The sequence below is a fragment of the Lithobates pipiens genome, unplaced genomic scaffold (assembly GCF_037356315.1).
Source record: "Lithobates pipiens isolate NorthernLeopardFrog02 unplaced genomic scaffold, aLitPip1_a1.2 Scaffold_27, whole genome shotgun sequence".
Taxonomy (NCBI): Eukaryota; Metazoa; Chordata; class Amphibia; order Anura; family Ranidae; genus Lithobates; species Lithobates pipiens.
This window is the reverse complement of record NW_027507788.1, coordinates 190774735-190796477: the sequence shown is the minus strand read 5'-3', so window position 1 is coordinate 190796477 and position 21743 is coordinate 190774735. Positions and strand designations below refer to the sequence as shown.

Genomic DNA, 21743 nt, shown 5'->3' with positions numbered 1-21743 from the left:
TTCACACCTGAGCGTTTTGCAGCTTGAAGCTACCAACTCTATCCGATTTTCATATAGCAAGTGAGGCATTACAATCTAACTACACATGAAGGTAAAAAACCTTCTGTGTGCAGCTCCCCCTCCCATACTGACCTGAGCCCAATCTCAATCCAGTGCTGCGCACAAGAGAATCCGCTCTCTCCCTCCTACTCAATGGCTCAGACACAGCAGTGGGAGCCATTGGTTTCCGCTGCTATCAATCACAGCCAGTTAGGAGGGAGCAGGGGCAGGGCTAAGCCCTGCTCTGTGTGTCTTATGGACTCACAGAGCAGAGCTCAGAAGAAAGTCTGTAGGTGTGACCCAATAGCAAGCAACCTGCTATGATGACACTCAGCAGGGGTGAGAAGCCAGGAGTGCTTTTTTTTTATTTTATCAACTGCATGATGATCATCCTCCCAATTTATCCTGCTCCCCCCCCCCCCCCCCATTTATTGCTCAGTAGAAAGACTGCTTCACTCATGCACTTTTAAATTTAATGGAGCACATCACATCTGGCAGTCACAAAGCTGTGCAGGTAGCAGTCTGTATCTCTTTCTTGCAAAATGCAGAGACTTGGAAGACCAATTGCATTATGTCAGAGAGATCACACAAGACAGATGTGGAACATTATAAAAACCCTGTGAAATCCATAACATTCATGCAATTTGGACTTGTCATATATCCAAGTGTTAATTAGTTTTTCTACATAAATGTTACTCAGGTTTTTTTTTTTTGTCAAAGTGGTTTAGTGCCCTGCAGTGTTTTTATTTTTTTTATTTTAGTTAAAATAACATTCCAGTGAAAAAATTTACTTTAAACCTTAAGGTGCAGTCTGCCTATTTAGCATCTTAACATTTTCATTGAGTATTGCTGTAGTGCACCAGAGCACCTCATTCATTTTGTCCGTAATGTCATCTATCTACATCAGGGGTCTCAAGCTGGCGACCCTCCAGCCGTAGTGAAACTACAAGTCCCATCATGCCTCTGCCTGTGGGAATCATGCTTGTAACTGTCAGCATTTCAATGCCTCATGGGACTTGTAGTTTCACAACAGCTGGAGGGCCACCATTGCAAGAATATATTCTGTTTGTACTGTGGTACCAAATTTCCCCAGCAGGTGGCACAGCGAGTAAAAATTGAGTTGTAGCTTCTACCCAAATCTGCAAGCTGTTCCAGAACACGTTCTACACGCTAAGAGCATTTTAATCACAAGCAGCAGGTGAAAGCAATTTATGGTCTAATAGTATCAAGAAAACACTGCAAATGTGTTAAAAATCATGAAGTTCACTCTGCTCAGTCTGAATACTCGGCAGTAGCCAGCTGCGGATCTCACAGACCACGTAGCAGAATATGGAGGAGGATAGTTGGAGTGAACGTCCTGAATCCTGTGCTGTTACCCTTCTATTCATCGCTTCCTGCCATGTCATTAACACTAACCTAGGTAGGTTTGTGTTGACATGGTGCCATTGATTTTGAATAGAGCCCAAATGTGTTAAAGCAACATACGTGGGCTGAAATACGCAGTAATAAGTGGCAATGTACCATAGTGCGCTGTGGCAACATTTTTGTGATAGTGTCCGATTTGTGGGATATTTTTATGGGCTGTCATAATGCAAAGAACGTTAAAAGCGCTTCAAGTTCAAGTCAGGTTTAAGAAAACGAGTCGGCATTCCACTGGAGAACTTCCAGTGAAATTACATAGGCGATTCCACTGGACACAAAAGCGGGTACCTGAGAAAAAAAAAATGGAGGTGGTAGGCAGGACACAAAGCAGAACTCCCCCTAACACACAAATATTAACATACTGACTTCCAAGACAGACTTTATTCTGATTGGCCAGCTGTGAGAAATGTTTTAATACCATTTTTGTTTTTTGATTTGAAAGGCTTTCTGTACATGAGAGGCATCAAGTGGCCAGATATTGATATTCAAGAGCCTAGAATGCATCCCTGCACCACCAAATAGATGTCAAACGGGCTTGCGCATTACAGGGCATTTGACTGGAAACCCCTAACTGCACAAAGGGGGAAGAGTGCTTACCAATCCTTGGTGCAGGTGACCCTCCAGACAGAACTCCTCGCAACCAAAGTGGGGGGGCTGTCGGCCAAGGGACATCTGCGACTCAGACCAGAGCTCGCTCTTATGCGACCCTTTTAACTTGCAGGCCACCCTCCGTCCATTGAGGCTATGCAGTGGCCGACCTAGCGCGTAGCTGCGGTCTGCACACACTTACTGGCTGGACTGGGGAGACCACTGGATCTAGATTATCCAGCCCGTCACACAGCCCAGGAGTTGATTGCAGATCTCCCAGGAGAAAATGCACGGAAAAAAAAAGACAAAAATTAAAATTTGCTAGGACGAAAAGATCCCAGCAAGGAGCTAGGTTCTTACTCCTGATTAAAAATTTAAAAATTGAATACCTAGAGCAGGGAGGGGGTTATATAGGGGGTTATATACTGACTGAGGACAGCCCATGGGCGCAGGCAGGTGTTTTTTGTTCTGCCTAGTCCTACTCCTGCAGAGGCAATATAACCCAATGGTCAAGATTAAGGAGACACTGTGTCCGTCGATGAACGAAAGAAAAATAGAGCAGGTAGGAGGTATGCATCTAAAAGGTGAAAATATAACTGGCAAGACTGTGCCTTTATTTACAATTATGTGTCTCCAGAACTGTCAGAACTACAAGCCCCAAGAAAACCTGCACTGAAAGAGACTCACTGCTCTGCAGGTGTGCAACTACTACAAGCCCCAGCAAGCCAGCTGAAGCGAACTACTACAAGCCCCAGCAAGCCAGCTGAAGCGAACTACTACAAGCCCCAGCAAGCCAGCTGAAGGGAACTACTACAAGCCCCAGCAAGCCAGCTGAAGCGAAACTACTACAAGCCCCAGCAAGCCAGCTGAAGCGAAACTACTACAAGCCCCAGCAAGCCAGCTGAAGCGAACTACTACAAGCCCCAGCAAACCAGCTGAAGGGAACTACTACAAGCCCCAGCAAGCCAGCTGAAGCAAACTACTACAAGCCCCAGCAAGCCAGCTGAAGCAAACTACTACAAGCCCCAGCAAGCCAGCTGAAGCAAACTACTACAAGCCCAGCGAACAGTCCACGGCAGATGTACTAAAACTTCTAGTCCCACAACAGCTGGAGAGCCTCGGGTTCCTCAAGTCTAAATGATACAATATGGTAATCATTCACAGATGACGACAACATTCTTTCCACAGTAATCCTTGGAAACAACTGCAGGACTAGAATGTTCTTCCAGATCCATATCTACTACTGCAATTACTTTCTCCTAACCCTTTGCCCCACAGCGCACACTGTTCTGCAAACCCTCTCTGCTAACATGAATTTCAAAGAACTAATAAAATCAGCTCTGTTCTCCAACATGTCATTTTAGAAACCATAAAAACCCCACTGCTTTGGCTCCAGCAGCAGGACACATCAGAAAATCTGCAGGTTCCAGGGAGAAGTCGTGCAGGCGGGGTGACCTGCATATTGTGCTAAACACTGCTAGCTTGGAAGCAGCTTGTGCTCTGCCACTATGTAATTTGTATTTAAACCTTGCATGTCACACAGCTGTTTCAGCTTCTTTAGCAAGGCTCTGGCTGCATCCTTTATCCCCGCCTGGCTTCCAACAAGCAGAGCAAACAATTGCTCAGACAGGCTGCCCTTGCTCTCCACCCCCTGCAGAATTACACCAGAAATCAGGACAGACCGGGTCATTAGAGGTAATAATGCATTGCAAATCACAGTTTCTCGTCCTCCACCTTTTCCCAAAGCGAAAACGCGATTTGTGCGTCGCTCAAAACATTTAGAGACTGGGCCAGCTTGCAGGGAACACATTTCTACCAATACACCTGCATCACATGGTAAGGCAGATGATAATGTAATCAATGCTATTCCACATAAGCAAAATTAACCAAACAGAATGGTCTATTACCCTTGGCATATTCCAGAAAGGAACGTTAATGATACTGTCTGAAAACCTGTAATCAATTTTTTTTTTCCACGGCAGCTCTATCATTATGCTGGGTTCGATCTGTGAGCCGGCGAGGATTTATTAAATCTCACAATGCAGCCGGGCCTGAGCCAACTGGATCTGGCTCCGGCAATTTTCAGAACACATAGCCGAGATTATTATTTCAAGTAAACTTTGAAGGGGGGGAAAAAAAAAATACAATACTGTTATTAGAAAAAAAAAAAAAAGTCCCCAAGCTGCATTTTTACAGTGACTGAAAATCAAGAAAGAAAAATAAGTATATACTATCTATATCTCGCTCTACACACACAATCACCGGCCATTAGATACACCTGGTTAGCACCAGGTTGGACCCTCTTTTGCCTTCAGAACTGTCCTAATTCTTCATGGCATAGATTCAACAGGGCGTTGGAAAAATTCCTCATAGATTTTGGTCCATATTGACATAATGGCAGTTACTGCGGATTTGTTGGCTGTACATCCATAATGCGAAGCTTCCGTTCCACCACATCCCAAAGGTTCTCTACTGAATTGAGATCTGGTGAGTGGGGAGGCCATTGGAGTACAGGGACCTCATTGAAACCAGCGGTGAGATGATTGGAGCTTTGTGACATGGTGCATTATCCTGCTGGAAGGAGCCATCAGAAGATGGGGACACTGTAGTCATAAAGAGATGGACATGGTCAGCAACAATACTCAGGTAGGCCTTGGCATTTAAACGATGCTCATTTGGTACTAAGGGGCTAAAAAGTAAACCAAGAAACTATCGCCCACACCATTAAACCACCATCACGGCCCTGAACCGTTAATACAGGTAGGTTAATTGGCTCCTGTCCAAAATTGGCCCTAGTATATGAATGGGGACCTTGGATTGTGGGCTCCTTGAGGGTAGGGACCGATGTGAGTGTGCAATGTACAGGAATAGGGACAATTGTAGACACTCACTCAGGTTGAACTGGATGGACTGGTGTCTTTATTCAACCTAACTATGAAACTATGAAGCCACCTTTTATTACCTCGTCTACTGTTCATTCTAATGCTGACTGGATGCCAACACCATGACTTCTCGGTTCATTTTACTATTAATACCTGCCATCTTGCAATAGGTGCCCGTTCTTTCCTCTTCATTCTAAACTAAAACCAGGCGCACTTTCAGAGCTACTTACACGGCTTCACTACTAACTTTCAGCTACACAGATCAATATGTAATCAGCACCTAGGCTACAAAATGGATCCAATAATGGTCCTTCATGCCCATTTTGCATTTTAATATGGAGCTATTTAAAAGATCGACCCGTTTCGCCTTTACCTACTTCCGTAAAGATCAATAAAATTTCCTTACTGTTGCAGTGTGCCATCTGTGGAGAGATTTATTAGCCTCCTACAGATTCCCTTTCAAAACACATTTAAAAGATCATTTGTAAGCAGACTTGCAGCCGGTTTTGCAAGGCATTTACATTTCTAAGCAGGAGAAGTCAGTGCCACAAAGTTAATCACACTAATTAATTCCAGATAGGCAGCATAAGACATGATGCAGAAAGGTTTTGCCTTCTCTCAGAAAAACAGTACATTAGTCTATTGTCTAATAAAAGGGAGCAGCAAGCATCCTCCCTGCAGATAAATAACGTCAGGTTCCATGTAAAATCCTGGGCGAGAGAAATGTGTATTGCCTATAGCAACCAAAGATTAGCATTCTACCCTGGAAAAACAACTGATCTTACCGTTACAGCCCTACCTCCTAAACCAGCCTTTCTCAACCTTTTCAACACAGAGGAACCCTTGAAATAGTTCTCCGGTCTCAGGGAACCCCTGTTAAAAAATCTACAACTCATGATACATTAGTGTGATGGTCGTTGGGAAGAATTACCTCCTTACAGATAGTTAAAAAGATCAATGGTGTCAGTGGGAACTTATCTGAGAGGCAGAAATGTCCCAATTCTGAAGGAACCCCTAGCAACCTCTGGAGGAACCCTAGGGTACCACGGAACTAGAGCTGAAACAACTAATCGATTATTAAATTAATCGATTCGTATTTTCATAATCGATTAATCGGCCAGTAACAAAATGGGGTTAAAGTTAATGAGTCTGATGATATTTACCAGATTGACCATTTAATAGCATCTCCCCCCTCTAATGGTATATATACAGTATATATCCCCCCTCTAATGGTATATATACAGTATATATCCCCCCTCTAATGGTATATATACAGTATATATCCCCCCTCTAATGGTGTATATATATATATATATACAGTATATATCCCCTCTAATGGTGTATATATATATACAGTATATATCCCCTCTAATGGTGTATATATATATATATATACAGTATATATCCCCTCTAATGGTGTATATATATATATATATATATATACACACACAGTATATATCCCCTCTAATGGTATATATATATATATATATATATATATACATATATATATATATATATATATATATATATATATACATATATATATATATATATATACATATACATATATATATATATATATATATATATATATATATATATATATATATATATACAGTATATATCCCCTCTAATGGTGTATATATATATATATATATATATATACACAGTATATATCTACACAGTATATATCCCCTCTAATGGTGTATGTATATATATATATATATATATATACACACAGTATATATCCCCTCTAATGGTGTATATATATATATACAGTATATATCCCCTCTAATGGTGTATATATATATATATACAGTATATATCCCCTCTAATGGTGTATATATACAGTATATATCCCCTCTAATGGTGTATATATACAGTATATATCCCCTCTAATGGTGTATATATACAGTATATATCCCCTCTAATGGTGTATATATACACAGTATATATCCCCTCTAATGGTGTATATATACACAGTATATATCCCCTCTAATGGTGTATATATACAGTATATAGCCCCTCTAATGGTGTATATATATATATACAGTATATCCCCTCTAATCGTGTATATATACAGTATATATCCCCTCTAATAGTATATACAGTATATATCCCCTCTAATAGTATATACAGTATCTCTCCTCTAATAGTGTACATAGCCTCTAATAGTATATACAGTATATCTCTTCTAATAGTATGTACAGTGTAGATCCCCTCTAATATATACAGTATATCTCTTCTGTCTGTTGTTCTCAGAGCGGATTAGATATTTTGCTCCTAAACCATATAGTTGGTTATTTATATTTACCACTGCATATAGAGATATTTAAGAATAAATTGCCTTTTTTTTAAACTTTACATATTAACTAAATTATACACCACACTTTTTTTACGGTTATTAACCGATTAATCGAAACAATCAATCATCGGCCAACTAATCGATTATGAAAATAATCGTTAGTTGCAGCCCTACACGGAACCCGGGTTGAGAATCACTGTCCTAAACGTTACTTTGGTGTTATAGACACAAACTAGCTAATGAGCACAATGCAACCGTAAAACATCCGCTTTTGGCAAAAAAAAAAAAAATATATATATATATATATATATATATATATATATATATATTTTTTTTTTTATATATATATTTTTTTATTTTTGCATACATCTGTAGGAAGCCCATTTATAATCTTCATTGTAGGTACTGGATTTTACAAACCATGCAAATAGTCATTATCCTCACATGTTTTTCTTAAAATCATTTTGCTTGCTTTTTGTCCATGTAAAACGTGACATCCGAGGGCCAAGCAGACTCTCAGTAAAACATATGTTGATTTATAATGCAAAGCAGTAACAGATAATCTGACCATGCGTGTCTGACATCTATTGACTGATCAGTGCATATGATGGGAATTAACAGCTCTAAATAATCATATTCTAATGTGCACAAAGCTTTAACACATTTAAGTAATATGAGGCAGGTGTAGCACATCAGGCATTCACAGTCTGGAAAGCCACTATACAGTGTCAGAAATAATAGAATACATTTTCATGAGCCTCTGATAGATGACGCCATAAACTGCACAACAGTCTGTCAACATCTCCATTGTCTGTATGTGTGTCATGTTCCCTATAAAAGAGCACAGCAAGGAAGTGACTGCAGCTACAATGGCACAAGGATCAATTGATGAAGCACATTTTGTGCCTCTTACATGGGTTCCAGCATTTCTAGGTTTAAGGACTAAAGGGATAACACTGGAACACGAAGAAAAGGTATCATTATGACCCAGATTCTAAGGCTGGCTGGAGCATGGAAGGCCCACGGCAAATTAGCAGCTACTCCTCTAGTTAAGAGCCCTGTAAGCAGATGGCCTCCTGTGGTCCTGGATCAGTGCACTGTAAAAGCTCAACAGCAAGCAGATGGTGACATCACACTGGCTTACGCAGCATAGAGGACATTTGTTTCCTGACACTAAGGACTAGATTCCTATAAAGGGAATGTATGGGTTTTTAGGTTTGGTTGTCAATACAGTATTTTTGTCAATTAGGTAAATTTGAAATATACGTGAAAATATATTTTTTTACCATTTTCAGCCGGCAGGTGACAAGCAGCATGCAAGCCTCTTTGCTCTCTTAAGGCTTTTTTTTTTCCCCCAACTGAATGACTCGGAGGAGGGAAAGCCTCCACAGCACAGAAGGGAACGTCTTAATTAGTCATTCTGTGGAGAATGCCAAAAAAACGCACACAGACAGTACAGGCCATTCTCATAAGTGTTCATGCACACATCCATGAATAAATTGCATTCTCAAAAGTACCGTTTTTGTTTTTTGTTTTTTTTAAAGTTCTATTGTTTTCAATGGGCCCATGCACACGGTGCAAAAAAAGTCATTAGAACTGTGCTGCATTAGTAAAATCCAAAACGGAAAAATCTGCATCTGAGGTCACTCATTTATGCGCTTAAAAGCGGTTGTATACCCCCCAAATATTTTTTTAAAAACCTGTAGGGCAAAAAGCATAATGAGCTAGTATGCACATACTAGCTCGTTATGAAATACCTTAGAACGAGGTGTCGGCTGCTGATCCCGGTCATTGCCGAGGGAGCTGACATTTGAGTTTATTCAATTTTTCTTATAACAAAAAGTAGAAAATATCATCTTTTCTCAAAATTTTTGGTCTTTTTCCATTTATATCGCAAAAAATTAAAATCGCAGAGGCAATCAAATACCACCAAAAGAAAGCTCTATTTGTGGGAAGAAAAGGACGCAAATTTCGTTTGGGTACAACATTGCATGACCGCGCAATTACCAGTTAAATCAGTGCAGTGCGAAATTGTAAAAAGACCTCTGGTCCTTAGGCTGTTAATTGGTCCAGGGCTGAAGTGGTTATAGACATGAGCATGACACCTGATGTAGCAAGACTAGAAGCTTAGTCTTGTATCTATGAATACCATTAGTAATAAAACTGGCACAACATCTATCTGGGTTAAACAAAGATATACAGGTAAAAACATAAACTTTAAACTCCAGACTTAAAGGATACAGGTAATAAGGGTACCTAAAAGCTTTGTCTTGATGCTGGCAGATGGCACCAATTCTGTCTGCATCTCTTGAGTTCTGTTCACCCCTAATGGGTTCTAGGGATCTGGGTACCTGTAGGTTTTCCAGAACAAATGCATTTACCAGAATTCAAAAAATGTATATTCAAAATGTTGCAGGCCAGTACCAAAATAATGATCCAAACATTAATCTAGAACAGAGAAAACAAATGTGCACGTAAGCCTCTCTCACTTGGTCACTTGTGTTTTAGGCTGGGTTCACACTGCAGTGATGCAGGAACGCTGCGAATCTACTGCGGGTTCCTGCATCACATGCCTCCCAGCGGCAGTTCACACTGCCCTATGCAAACTGCTGGGAGCGTCAGTGAAAAGTTAATGACACCCCCAGATCAGTTCGCATATCGCAGTGCGATCTGCAAACTCGGACAGGAATCGGATCGCATGGTGTGAACACCCATGCGATCCGATTCTGCTGTGGACCAAAAAAAGGGTCCTGTGCGAGTTTGGGCCGGATGCGATGCAAATTCAGCCATACTATCTGTATGGCTGAACTCGCATCGCACAGAGATCGCATGTGATTTGCACTGCAGTGCGGTGCCAATCACATCCGATCTCGTACACCGCAGCAGTGTGAACCCAGCCTTAAGCAAAGCTTAGCAATGTCGTGTCGCATGCTCCAAACTGCCAAAAAGAAAAACACTCATCCAATGTTTAGCAGCTTTATTTTTCTGGACAAACACACATGAAGCCCTGCCTGGGCCTAGAGAGTTGCAACCATTGAGTAAAGTCTTTGGGTGAAACATGTCAAAGGAGGCGACTCCAGGTAGGGCTTCATATTGGTTTTTCTGGATCAATCAAGCTACTACACATTGGATTTGCCGCCGGCATGTTTTTCGGCTTTGTTTAAAGCTACATCATGTGGTTTTGATCAAACAATAATGTAATATCTTCCTAAATGTTAGAGCCTGAGCACACACGCCAGGTGCCATGGAACTCAAATATTTGGGGCCCTTAAGTCATGTGAACTGATAATCAGGTGGAACCCAAGTGAAATGTGTTTAGTAACAAAGCATTTTTCTCCTATATAGATCTACCCACTACACAAGCAGAGAACATAGCAATTGTTATTCTGACAATTCTACCATAAAGTCTCCATTGAAACTGTACCAGTGAAAGGAGGAGGGGATTATATGGCTTCAAAATATCAGCTGCTGTATTGCTTTGTGTGCTGACTGCTCTGTAATTACATTTAAACAAATAACAGCTTGAATACAACTAGTAGCACAAAGCTATAGGAGGAGAATGTCAACAGTCACAGAGAGAAAACAAGATTAATCTCAACAGCTGACCTCCCCAGCATTCTAGCTGAATGACTTGATGCGCATGAGATATTAGTCGAGCATTATGACAAGCTCATCCTGACAAATTCATAGGCTGTCTCAACCCTTGTTTTGAAGCTTCTTTATCAGAACATAATCTGCTCCAATAAACAACGGTTTACTGAGGTGCACACGGACACTGTAGATCTGGTAACTGGATGATTGTTTTTGCAAATAGCAATTGTACAAACAGGAATATGCATAGGGCGGAGCCGGGTGACGTCACATACAGGAATGGAATCTGACAGCATTGGAGTCGCGATCTAATTTATTCAATAGCATCAGAAATTTCTCCGTAGTGCACCAGCCTTGTGAGTGTAACTTTTTTTTGTTTTTGAATAAACTTGGGTTAAAAGGATAAGTTCACCTTTTATATATAAAATTTTTTTTATATATATATATATATATATATATATATATATATATATATATATATATATATATATATATATAGATAATAATAAATGTACATCTTTTTTGCAGGTAAAAAAAAAAAAGTGCATTTATTATTTACTCCATGTAAGGCATTGCACCCACAATCAGCAGATCGAATGTGTATTTCCTGGATTCTGCAGACTCTCAGTGCACTGTGTGCCCTTACCTCTGATATCGGCAGACCGTTAATGAATGGTAGAAGACTCAATGGACTACCAGAGCATTCACCAGCGCCCTTGCAGTTCATTGAGAAAAATAAGCCATTGGTTGCAAAGACCAATGGTACTTGTAGTTCATTCATTCACAGAACTTTGTGCATGAATGACATGGTCATGCGTGCGGAGCCCCACTGTTTTTTATTTCTGACAGAGGGTGCAGGGAGAACCCATTCAGGGGGGAGAGAGGAGGCAGGATCTGGAACATGTTCCACTCCAAATAATACATGATCCAAAGGTACTGCGCCATGGAGGCTTTTCTTTTCCTCTCTTTGAGCACTGTATTGCTGGCACAATTGGAGAAGATTGTTAAAACCACCTTAAAGGGAAACACCCAGTTACTTGTATTTCTGTGTATTGAAGCTGGAATGTGGAAGGAGAGCTGGCATCATACAAGAGGTGGCGCACTTGTGGAAATATTTGTAGTGGAGTACCAAAAGAATTTGGGTAAAATGACACTGTGAATTTCACATTTTACACAAGAGACACTTGTGGTTTTGGATTTGTGTATACATGTGGAGCCATATATATGGTGGATTTGGGGTTACTTGCACATATTGAATTTGAGTAATATATGAATTTTATTTGAAACACTTATAATTTTAATTGCAAGTGTGGACTGATGTAAGAACATTACACCGTTTTACTTAAATATGCATGTCTGAATTTATGGAACAGGAATGAGGGATGACCGTGTTAGCTTGTCCCAGGGAAAAAATAGAGCAATTGGTTAGGAAAATGGCTTACTCTTCTCTTGAGTGGACTTGGGCAGTGGTCAATAAGGAAAGACTTGCAGACCTCATAGCTTTCCTCAATCTGGCTGCAAATGGTCAGATTGCAAAAAGTCTTAAAGTGGTTTAAACCCTTACAACACACTTTGACCTACAGGTAAGCCTAGATTAAGGCTTACCTGTAGGTCCAAGAAATATCTCCTAAACCTACACGGTTTAGGAGATATTTCCCAAAAGACAGCGGCGCGCAGGCGCACTGAGCGCGCCGCTGTCAACGGCGATATGCCGCGAGCGGGGGCTCACGTGCGCATGTGCGGGAGTGACGTCATCGCGGCTTCGCTGAATGACATTGGCGGAGCAGCGAGACCCACCGAGAAGATGGGTGTGCCGTACTACAGGGGACAGCGGTGACATCGCTGGCTCCTGTGTCAGGTAAGTGACACATAATGGACTACTATGCAATGCATAGTAGTCCATTATGCTTTACCTTTGTAGGGAATGAAAGAGGAAGTAAACCCATCAGGGTTTACTTCCTCTTTAACTCTGTAGGTGTGTTTAAATAATTGCTGTCAGTCGCTACTTCAAGAATATATGTTTCTGTTGGGATGCTATGCTGAAATGAAAGGCATTGCATATAACAGAACTTGATTTATAGCCGCCCCCTGATTTCCCTTTCCAATAGTCAATTTGAATGCACTGAGCCTGTACACAAAACTCAGACGTTGTCCTGTTTTTGTCAGCATCAGACAGATAGCCACTTCAATGTAATTCAATATAGTAGTGGCCACTCCTATTGCCCTCTGGTGCTAGGAAGAGCTATGAAACATTCAGCATAGGAAAAGATGCAATTTACACCGGAGAAAGGGATAAACACACATAACCCACATTTACGCATTTACTGGCGATTTGTATAGCGACTGGAGTTTCACTTAAATCCACAGTGGAATGTGATAAATAATTCCCTAGTTCAAAATATCATCTTTAATCAGATGATTACAGGCTGCTAGAGTACACACGTCTACTGTCCCTATGGGAACGTGCACAAGAGTTACTGCCAAACACCGTGGGTTTCATCTGCAATATACCCACAAACACTCCTGTATCATTGCTTGAAATCAAGCTTCTGGGCTGGGGAGGAAATGGCATTCACTGCACTCTAAATTACCAGTGGAGGAGTGTTGTGAGCAGCATCTGACAGGTATCTGTGTGCACTGATTCATGCTGTTTTGCAGACAGCCTTAATGTGCCGCGCAAAACCAATACTGACAACAAAAGAGCTGCCCTTTATTGCCGTTAATATCCCTGAGCAATTATGGTAACTCAGCAGGAACTTCTGCCCAGAATGGAAACCTTCACATTGTAATTCACGACTCCTCCACCGATTCTGCTGTAAATCCCAGGTACCCACTAATGCACACAATGGTACAATTCATGCAAAGGCATTATTATGGTGGGTACAAATAAAAGGAGCAGGGCTGCACTTCAATCTGGCAGCAAGAATTACAGAGACCTATTTGAGAAAGCAAATATTAATCCACAAATTGGAAACGGTATCGTCATTATATGCAAATGACATACAGGCTTTCCGATATGATTTATGTCATAGGCCCTCATTCGCAGGCTGTACTCATGGATCTGTCCGCATGACAAAATACAGAGGTAATTGAAAGATTGTTAAATCAAACCATCGCAAACAGCAATAGAGCTGAAATGACAGATATTCCATCTCTTCATGAAGACAACGATCAGTGATGGTCATCCACAGATTTTGGAACCAACGAATGCAGGCATTTTACCATAGACAATAATTCTAAACCATCAATATAGAAGAGAAAACAGTTTCAGCATTATAACTGCCTAATTTGATCCTGGTCTGTGCCTTTATTTTACTGGTACCAGATAACTTAAAACGGGGTTCCACCCTAAAGTGGAACTTCCGCTGATCGGAACCCTCTCCCCTCCGGTGTCACAATTGGCACCTTTCTGGGGGGAGGGGGATGCAGATACCTGTCAAAGACAGGTATTTACACCCACTTCCGGGCATAGACTCCCACGGGAGTCTATGCCTCTTCCTGTCCCTGCGCGCTCTCTGCTGGGACACACACGGGTCCCAGAGACAGCGCAGACAATTCCTATTGCGCTGCGCGACTCGCGCATGTGCAGTAGGGAACCGGGAAGTGAAGCCGCAGCGCTTCACTTCCTGATTCCCTCACCTAGAATGGTGGCAGCAGCAGCCGAGACCCGAGCGATCGATCGGCCTCGCTGGACCCCGGAACAGGTGAGTGTCCATTTATTAAAAGTCAGCAGCTGCAGTATTTGTAGCTGCTGGCTTTTAATATTTTTTTCCACAGTGCAATGCCGCTTTAAGAGCCAGAATGGCACCAGTTTGTCAAATAAGTCACAAGAATACGCATTCAAATTTCTCACTATAGGATGAGCAAAACAGAAGCTTAGTAGTAGGCAGCCTTAGGTGCCAACATAAACTCTACAATCCTTCGGTCCAGGGAATGAGCCAACAGTCACTGCTGCGCCCTCCTGTGGTGAATGGATGAAACCACAACATGTGGCAAGGAACAAGAAATCCGACACTCAGAAGTGTCAAAGAATGAAAAAGTTAAAAAGGGGTGCTATGTCAAGATAATGCACACTAAAGTATTTAGATATTCTAAACAAGTAGTTGCCCTTCCCCCTGTAAACTGACCACGGTTTATCACGGCTGCTGAGTCCTAACACCATGACCAGTTTATGTGATTCTGTCATCCGCAGCTCTCCTTTGTCCTCCTCTCCCCCCCCCTGCCCTTCTTGTCAGCTCCAATTGCTCCTCGGCCCTCCACTCCTGCTGGTCTCATTCCTTAGTGTTGGTGCTACAATCCCCTCTGTTATAATAAATGATTTACTCCAAATCGCTTATTATTACAAAGGAGATTGTAGCACCAACACTAAGTGGCTTAAGTTCCAGGCGTTTTGCGGCAGCACAATTTAGAATAAGGATCGTGAACTTTTGTGCGATGTTCACACAAGGGAAGTCTATGTCTAGGAATTAATGAACAGGCTGCCTTAAACATGACACTGGATATTGCAGAAAACCGCATGCATAGGTGTGATTGGAGGTCGAGTCTCGGCTTCTTTGTTTCTGGTGGGTTTTAGTTAGCACATTTGTACATGTGTTTTTACACTCTGAAAATTTTTCAGGAGAGCAAGATTATATACTGTAAATGCAGGTTACTAGAAAGGAGAAGCAAACAGTTATTAGATGTGCAACACCTGAAAGACGCACGTTACATGCTTTTTTTATTTTTTTCTTAAGCTGTATTAAACCTAAAACCAAAAATGTAATGGATTGCAGCGAGCCACCTATTAGATGTGTTTTTTTTTTCTCCAGTCTTCACCTGGTGAATAAGAGCCGACATTGCAAGAACCCCCATTAGTGTTAAATAGATTTTCACAACTCTCTTGCTACATCTGCAGAACAGCTTGTTCTGTTGAAAAACTACAGACTTACTGGCAGGATCATCAGGTAATACAAGAAGGCCTAAACAAAAAAACGAATCCATCCAGGACTGGTAAGTTGCAATATAATTAAAGTTTCCTTTTGAGTTCATATCACTTAAGGCAGTCTCATTAAAGTCTACTGCGCCAAAACTTCCATAGAAGCTCCTCATACTACTTTGGCGCAATAAGCGATAGAACATCGCTCAGAGAGGAATGGGCCCCTTTGCTAAAAATGGAATTCTGTCATCAAGCATTCAAGTACTTCTGGAAATGCCTTTTAAATCATTCAGGTGTGAATGAGGCCTAAAAACCAAACTCTGGAGTCTTTGTTGTTATCTTTGAGAAGGAATAAACTTCACAATAAAAGCAGCTTGAGTGGTCAGTGATGACTTGTTTTAAAGCACATTAACTGCTTGGCAAGAATATGTAAATAGTTTAATGTCTATAGCCCGGGCACAGGACCACTTGGGAAACTTGGGATACTAGAATGAGAGATGAGCATAATACTACTATTTCAGGAAATGATTTAATAATGGAATGCCTAGCTCCATTAAACCGTACTTTTGTATCTGCCTGGAAACAAGCTTTATAAAGAAGAAATCCAACCTGAGCTCGTTTGGCTGGGCTTCTCCTATGGGTCATGGGAGTGAAATATGTTTTGCACTCCTGTGATCCTGAAGTCCACTCTCCGCTGACATCACCAATATTAGTCCAGGCACCATGTCACCCTGACTCTGGGAGTCTGGATCCGCCAGGTTCCTGGACTGATAGCCATCTCAGCGAGTTGCTGAGAGGCTGAGACGACCGCTCGCCACCCCTCCACAGCTCAGTGTTCCAGTGAGCATGGAGGAGCAGAGCTGGAGAGTTTCTGATTGACAGGCAGCAGCTCTTTGCTTGGGGAGCTGAGAGAACCGAGCCATCAGTGATATTCGATCGCTTGGTTCTCAGTGAAGAGGTGCCAGGGGACAGATGCAGCATTGGACCGATGCTGCATCCACCTAGGCAAGTATGAATCTGCAGTAACTGAGTCCCATACTTCTATTTTAAGTAAGTGTTAACTTCAGTAAAACATGTCAAAAAGTCTGATCAAGAGATGCAAGCTGCTGAAATTTTAAGCAACAACTCATTTTAAAAAGGGCATTTTAGATTCTTAAAAGAGAAGTATGGGAATTTTTTCCCCCCCATAATCATACTTACCTAGGTGGATGCAGCATCAGACCAATGCTGCATCTGTCCCCCGCTGTCTGCACTGAGAACCGAGCCATCGAACACCGCTGATGGCTCGGTTCTCTCATCTTCCCGAGCAGAGAGCTGCTGCCTTTCAACCAGCATCTCTCCTCCTCCACGTTCACTTGAGGGCTGAGCTGTGGAGGGGCAGGGTGTGGCCCTCTCAGTGGCTCACTGCGAGCCTGAGACGGCCATCAGTCCAGGCCCTGGGGGATCCAGACTCCCAGAGTCAGGATGAAGCGGTGCCTGGACTGATCTGTGTGACGTCAGCAGAGAGCGAACTTCAGACCGCTCTCTGCTAAAAAGGGTCACAAGAGTGCAAAACTGATTGCACTCCTGGGACCCTTAGGAGAAGCCCAACGCGCTCATGCTGGACTTCTCCTTTAAGCTGTCCAAAGCCCTTCCTCATCAATTTGGCCAACATAAAAAAAATAAAAAAAAATTCAGAAAGCTGGAAGTAGCAACTTTACAGGAAAAAAGTACAGAGAAATACATAACAACATAGCTCTGATCGATATGAAATGTGAAGACTTGGTTCACACCTACAGGTGAGACAAAACATGGGTGGGTTTTACGCGTTATTTACAGGGAATTCATTTTTCTTCCTTTTTAAAAAGGTGTTTAAGTTTTTTTCTATAACATACAAAACAACAGCCATTTAAACCAGGGGATGGCATTAAAGTTGGCTACGTAGAGCCGAACAATAAGTAGCAGGATAGTATAAACCAGCCATATAAATTATATGCAATTAATTTTAGTGGGCTGCACTACCTACAAGAAATGTGGAAAAGAAATCCCTGACTCCTTTCCAAAAACGTACTGCACTGAACCGCTTGGTGTGGCAGCACCATAGATGTGGGGGGAGCCATTAACAATTAATGGCACTGGGCTAAAGGCAGCATGTTTATGTGTGCGTCAGGAAAGTGCACAATTTGGCGCACGTTCCCAACACGCACAGATGTGAACCCAGCCTTACAGTTAACCACACTTTTTCAGGTTTACTTTATGTTTAAATGTGTAAGTGCCGATATGAACATAGTAGACATTGGCATGCTGCAGAACACATTAATACATTACAGAATAACAAAAAAATAAAAATAAACTTACCAGTTTGAAATCTTGAATGCTACATATAAAGTATGGAGTGTTAGGTCTTCGACTCTCAATATATACACAGTCTGAGAAGAGAAAAAAAAAATAAAAAAAATCAATAAAGCCGGTTACATCTTTTTATGGTATTTTAGGCTAAATATAGCCAATTAACAGCCTTACCTACTTTCCCTGCAACAGGTTAATGTGTAACCCAAGGCCTGACATCCTGTAACTTTTCACAGATCCACATAAAAATGTCATCCTTACCAAATACCTACATAGTGTGCACTTCAATGCTTAATTTGATATTTCCTTTCTAATATGAAAAGCTTAATTTCTAATGCAAGGTTCTGTAATTGAAATAAGTTTCAGATTATGTGGCCAGCAAAAACATTTTATATGGCTCAATAGTTACATATGCACCTATACAATCTTATGCCGCGTACGCACGACCGGACTTTCCGTTGGAATGAACTCTGACGGACTTCTACAGAGTTCCGCTGAAACGGACTTGTCTACACAAGATCACAAAGGCTGATCGTTTAAAGTGATGATGTACGACAGGACTAGAAAAGGGAAGTTCAATATCCAGTAGCCAATAGCTGCGCTTGAGTCGTCGTTGGTCCGTCGGACCTGCATACAGACGAGTGGTTTTCTCAACAGTAACTGATTCCGGCGGAAAGATTTGAAACATGTTCTATTTCTAAAGTCCGTCAGATTTTTAGACAGAAAAGGTCTGATGAAGCCCACACACAATCGAATTGCGTGTACACAGCATTAGTCTGGTTAAAGTGTTACTAAACCCACAAAAGTAAAATCAGTCTGTATATGCAGTAAAGTATGCTTGTTGTTCAGTAAAACATGTCAAAAAGTCTGATCAAGAGATGCAAGCTGCTGAAATTTTAAGCAACAACTCATTTTAAAAAGGGAATTTTAGATTCTTAAAAGAGAAGTATGGGAATTTTTTTCCCCCATAATCATACTTACCTAGGTGGATGCATAGATGTTTCACACTGTGGACCTAAGGTGTTAATCCTCCACATTGTGTAAAACGGCTGTATGATCCTACCCTTCTACCACAGTCTCCAAGTTATCTCCTTATAGCACAGAGCCACGGGGGCACTCTGCACATGCTCAGTTTGGTGTGTATTGCTAGAGTGTTTTTTTTTGGGGGGGGGGGGGGGCGTGCATGTGATCGGCACAGGGCCAATCAGCACTGTCCAGACAGAGGGTTAGGAGTCATGCAGCCTCATAGGACAGTCAGAGGAGAATGGAAACTCCTCCTACAAGCTTTAACCAGACACTAATAGAAGTCACAAGACTGCTAAATACTGATAAATGAGAAAAAGGTATTTAGCAGTTTAGATTTAATTAATTACATTTCCATGTTGTGTACTGTGGAAAACCAGATGTAGTGAACGCAGGGTCCTGTGTTCAGTAATACTTTAAGCTGCTGAGCTTCCCAACAGCAAATGCAAAAACACCACAAAAATCTCTGCTCTAAATCAAGAACAGAGCACAGACAGAACGGGCACACCAGACATTTAGATCACAGATTGGAGAACTCACTATTACCCAAGGCAAACACATTCTGTCCTTTGTCATGCCGAAGCAACCCATCACAGGAACAACCAGGAGAACCAAATGAGATATTCCTGAGGATGACTTTAGCTTGTTCAAATGATATCTGACATGGCAAGGGATCAGTAATTATTTTCTTGTGCTATCAACAACTTGGATTCAGGCAAAAAAACGAAAACGAAGGAGCCAGCCAGTGTTTAAAGTCTGCCCTTTAACTGATGCTATCCAGGCGGCAATTACAATGCTAGCGCATGCACACAAAGGGGAGAGATTGCCAAATGTTTCAAAGTAAAAGGGAAAAGGCCAGGTTAATGACGAGACTGAACAGGCAAAACCACGTGAAACCCAGCAGAAAAACAAGAGTCATGGTGCCAACGAGACCAATTATACCAAGAGTTACACCTCCCTTCACAAAGCCTCCCCCGAAAACTGATAGGAAAATGTTGGTTTCCTTAATAAAAAGACCCTTTAGTAGTTTCAAGAGTATTGCTCCCTTTAGGACCCCAGATTAAAACTGGGCATCCATAAAAGGTAAGCCAACAGTGCTATAGATCACATCTTTAAAAATACTGGCGTTCTGAGGCAGATAGTTGGCAACCATGCAACCCCTAGGTGACTTACCTCACAATAGTTTTTTTTTCTCAGCAATAATTTAACAAAAGTGCCAATTACATCATTCAAGTATGTCAGACATAGATACACAGAGCCACTAGATAGTAAATTACAAAATCTGTGATATGAAATACCACCACAAACAGCATGTAAATGTAAGCTCTAAGGAGCAGAGCCATCTCATTCCTCTTGTACCAAATTGTAATGTAACTGTAATGTCTGCCCTCATGTTGTAAAGTGCCAAGCAAACTGTTGGCGCTATATAAAACCTGTATAATAATAATAAGTAGATCTGAGCCCTAACTGGGTGACATTTAGCTTGCTAAAACTCTGTGAAGCAAACTATCAACATTTTCTGCCATAAAATACTTTTTTCCCTTCTTTCCATCCATTGTGCATCTCCACCAGTCTTAGCCCTTGTACACACGGTCGGAGAATCCGTCAGAATGTGTCCTATCAGACCGTGTTGTCCGATAATCCGACTGTGTGGTATGCATCGGATTGATTCCTTCGGAATATCCGTCGGATTCAATTTTCCAACATGTTAGAAATATTTCCCGACCAACTGGTTCGATCGGACACACATGATCGGACATCATGTGTAGAGAATTTTGATCGGACCAAGTGCCACGCATGCTCAGATCAAATTCCTACATCAAAGCTATTGGCTACTAGCCTGAATGTAGTCCCATCGTAATCATCACGTTTTGAATGATCGGATTTTCCGACAACTTAGTCCAACCGTGTGTATGCAACAGTTTCGGACAAGATCCGACTGACAAAATCCGTCTGACAAAATCCGTCTGACAAAATCCGTCTGACAAAATCCGTCTGACAAAATCCGACTGACAAAATCCGACTGACAAAATCCGACTGACAAAATCCGACTGACAAAATCCGACTGACAAAATCCGACTGACAAAATCCGACTGACAAAATCCGACTGACAAAATCCGACTGACAAAATCCGACGGATTTGGTTGTCGAAATCTCCGACCGTGTGTACAGCAGCTTACAACTACTTCCTGTCTACACATTCGCTCCAGCATTGGCGTTACATGATACTTCTGGGCTGGCTCCCCGATAGTGACAACACTGATCGATACCTGTTTAATGCGTGTCAGCACGGCCTCTTGTAGCCCCAACCAGGGATGCATGTGACAACACAACTGAGACACGGATCTAACTGCATAACAGGAAGGGCACTTCATCGCAGTGTCATCAGGTATTTTTTTAATTAAAAATATTAAATATAACACTTCAAATCATAAAATGGCAGCTCTTACATGAGATTTTAGCAATTATGCATACATCTACTTCAATCATAAGGTCTACTGAACCTACACTATAGTGTTTCTAAGGCTACATTCTAGAGCTGCACAATTCTGGCTAAAATGAGGATCACAATTTTTTTTGCTTAGAAGATAGATCACGGTTCTCTCCCGATTCTCGCAGCGTAACATCTTTCACATTAAAACAAAAAAAA

The 21743-nt window shown here is 41.5% G+C and overlaps 1 protein-coding gene across 7 annotated transcripts in view; it reads right to left on the bottom strand.

Annotated features, from left to right (window-relative positions):
* RERE (arginine-glutamic acid dipeptide repeats) overlaps positions 1-21743 on the bottom strand; it is a 498733-nt gene that overhangs the window by 181368 nt on the left and 295622 nt on the right. For all 7 annotated transcript variants that reach the window (XM_077458063.1, XM_077458062.1, XM_077458064.1 and 4 more), the window contains one exon: positions 18080-18150. In XM_077458063.1, coding sequence (XP_077314189.1) covers positions 18080-18150 — 71 coding nt within the window. The remainder of the gene's footprint in view (positions 1-18079; positions 18151-21743) is intronic.